A 2,671-nucleotide genomic window follows, 5' to 3' on the forward strand; every position below is an offset into this window, starting at 1 on the left:
TATATATATATATATATATATATATATATATATATATATACTGTTAGTTGTGCTTTAATATACTCAAAATTCACAGAAACCATAGCTAAGACATGTGTTTATATGTATCTAGAATTTTAGAAATTAAACTCAAATCGTTCGCGAGATATTAGCCTAGGCCCTATATGACGATACCGCGCGTATATTAGCCTATGACGATACCGCGCGTATATTAGCCTATGACGATACCGCGCGTACGTATATTTCTGGTAATTAATTAAACTATTCGTGCTTCAATAAACTAAAAATTAACAGAAACCATAGCTAAGACATGTGTTTATATGTATCTAGGATTTTAGAAATGTAACTCAAATCATTCACGAGATATTAGAGTTGGGACGTGTGAAACACCTCACGAGTTAGCTGGCGAACCGAGCTCACCGATCTCCAGACGCGTCAACTTGTCTCACGAACCGAGCACACCGATCTCCAGACGCGTAAACTCGGTCAACTGCGAACCGATTTGGCAGGTGAACCGAGTGTACCGGACACCCTAAAGAGTACCGGTGGCATGCCATGTTTATATTTGTACATGAACAATATAAGTTCGTACTTGTGTAGGTCCGATAGTTTCAATAATTTAAGGGAGGCGAATGAAGGGGTTGCGTGATCCCTAACGTTGGCAAATGTGATGAGTTTCGCTACCGTGTTATGAGTGGTATTTAATGGTTTAAGTGTAGTGATATTAGCATTACCCCATGTTAGAATTCCGTATTGTAGGTAAGGGTATAGTATTGAATGTCTTAAGATTAAAGATGGAAAGCTCCCATCGTACGTAGTATAGCAACAACTATTTGCAAGACAGAATTAGTAAGCACTCATCCATTTACCTACGCAAGCCTACAGGTCGAAATAGAGAGCTGCCACCTGTAACTAATTAACGCAGGCAAAAACTACACCGTACTATCAAAACCACACGCACTGGCAGTGGCATAATTAAGTTACATGTAACGCACTGACATTACAGAATGCCATAGAAATTATACGATTTAAGGAGCATAAACTTTCTTCAAGCAAATTTAGCTTTTGAAATTTTACTGTGACATTAATTGTAGCCTCATACATCCAGGCATGTATAGATTCTACTAGCAATTCCGGCAGTCAAATTCTTTCTAACAGTAAAGAAATCCATGTTTAACCCGCCTCTTGAGGGTAAAAAGGTTATCCGACACTTACTCTTCGCATGTCAGCAGAAATTACATTTCATGGTCCTTTCAATAAAGCTATAAAAATGCTAGGTCACCGCTGAAACAAAAAAGTTTTTCAATCGCTCCGTCAGTCCATGTCCTCAGAAAATGTCTAAAATATGCCCTGTTCCCCATTGACCTTTGACCTGTGACCTCCAATTTCGGCACAGTGATGGCTTTTCCTACCATGATGCTNAGTCTACGAGCTATGTAATTCTACGAGCTATGTAAGTCTACGAGCTATGTAAGTCTACGAGCTATTAAGTCTACGAGCTATGTAAGTCTACGAGCAATACACGCTCAACACTCTCGCGCACATCATCACCAGGACGCGCCGTTTGTGGGAAAGCCGACAAACCCGAATGATGATATACACTCACATCGTTTTCGCCTGCTGCCAGGTGTCGCCCCAAACGTAGATGCCATGTCTTCTCACAAGAACAGCACAGGTCTCTGGGTATTCCACCATCACGCGAGCCATGTCGTCCTGCACCGAATAAACACACGTGCTCATGAGGCTCTGCTCATGTCCACATAATCGATTATAATCGAAAGGTAATGATGATTTGCAGCCACTGATTAGATAACCGATTAGGAAAATAAATAATTGATCATTGAAGTTAGTTATTGGGAGTGGGAACAACGTGGCGCTTTACTAATAGTCTAATACCAGCTTTTTTTCTTCATTATATTTCCGGAATTAAACAGTAAAAATGCTAGATGAGTGATTTATCTTAGCAGTATCATTAAAACATTTCTTGACAGTATCATTCAACTGGATGTGACAACAGATGATTACATACTTATGCATATAATTAATTACCAATAATATAGTATAGTAATATTTCTACCCTCTTCATGACTACAGTGTATGGCACTGCTTCAAAACATGTACACAGAAAATTCATAAAAATACAAATATATTGATAAAACAAGCATCATAAAGATGTACACAGAAAATTCAAAAAAATACAAATATATTGATAAAAGATAACCTTACTATTCTTCTTCATTATTATCATTATTTTTACCTCCGCCAGGGGCTTGGCAGAGGTTATGTTTTCACCGGCGTGTGTTTGTTGGTTTGTGTGTTTGTGGGTTTGTGGGTTTGTGTACAGCCTAACTGGAAAAGTTATGGGCGGATTGTCATCAAATTTTCAGGATACGTCTGAAATGGGCTAACTTAGAATTGATGAGATTTTGGCGGTGATCCGGATCCAATTAATTAATTCATTCATTCATTAATTAATAAAATTTTTAGGATAGGTTAGAAATCGGGTAACTTAGAATTGATTGCATTTTGGTGGTGATCTGGATCAAATTAATTAATTAACTAATTAATTCATTAATAAAATTTTCAGGATAGGTCAGAAATGGGGTAACTTAGAATTGATTACATTTTGGCGGTGATCCGGATCCAATTAATTAATTCATTCATGCATTAA

General features: G+C 37.7%; 1 protein-coding gene across 1 annotated transcript in view; it reads right to left on the reverse strand.

The window, feature by feature from the left end:
- Positions 1–1,602: 1,602 nt before the first annotated feature.
- Positions 1,603–2,671, reverse strand: part of LOC106818921 (inner centromere protein-like) — a 5,524-nt gene continuing 4,455 nt past the window's right edge. Inside the window, exon 4 of the mRNA XM_014823589.1 lies at positions 1,603–1,713. Coding sequence (XP_014679075.1) covers positions 1,603–1,713 — 111 coding nt within the window. The remainder of the gene's footprint in view (positions 1,714–2,671) is intronic.

This window comes from Priapulus caudatus, unplaced genomic scaffold (genome assembly GCF_000485595.1).
Source record: "Priapulus caudatus unplaced genomic scaffold, Priapulus_caudatus-5.0.1 Scaffold2648, whole genome shotgun sequence".
Lineage (NCBI taxonomy): Eukaryota > Metazoa > Priapulida > Priapulimorpha > Priapulimorphida > Priapulidae > Priapulus > Priapulus caudatus.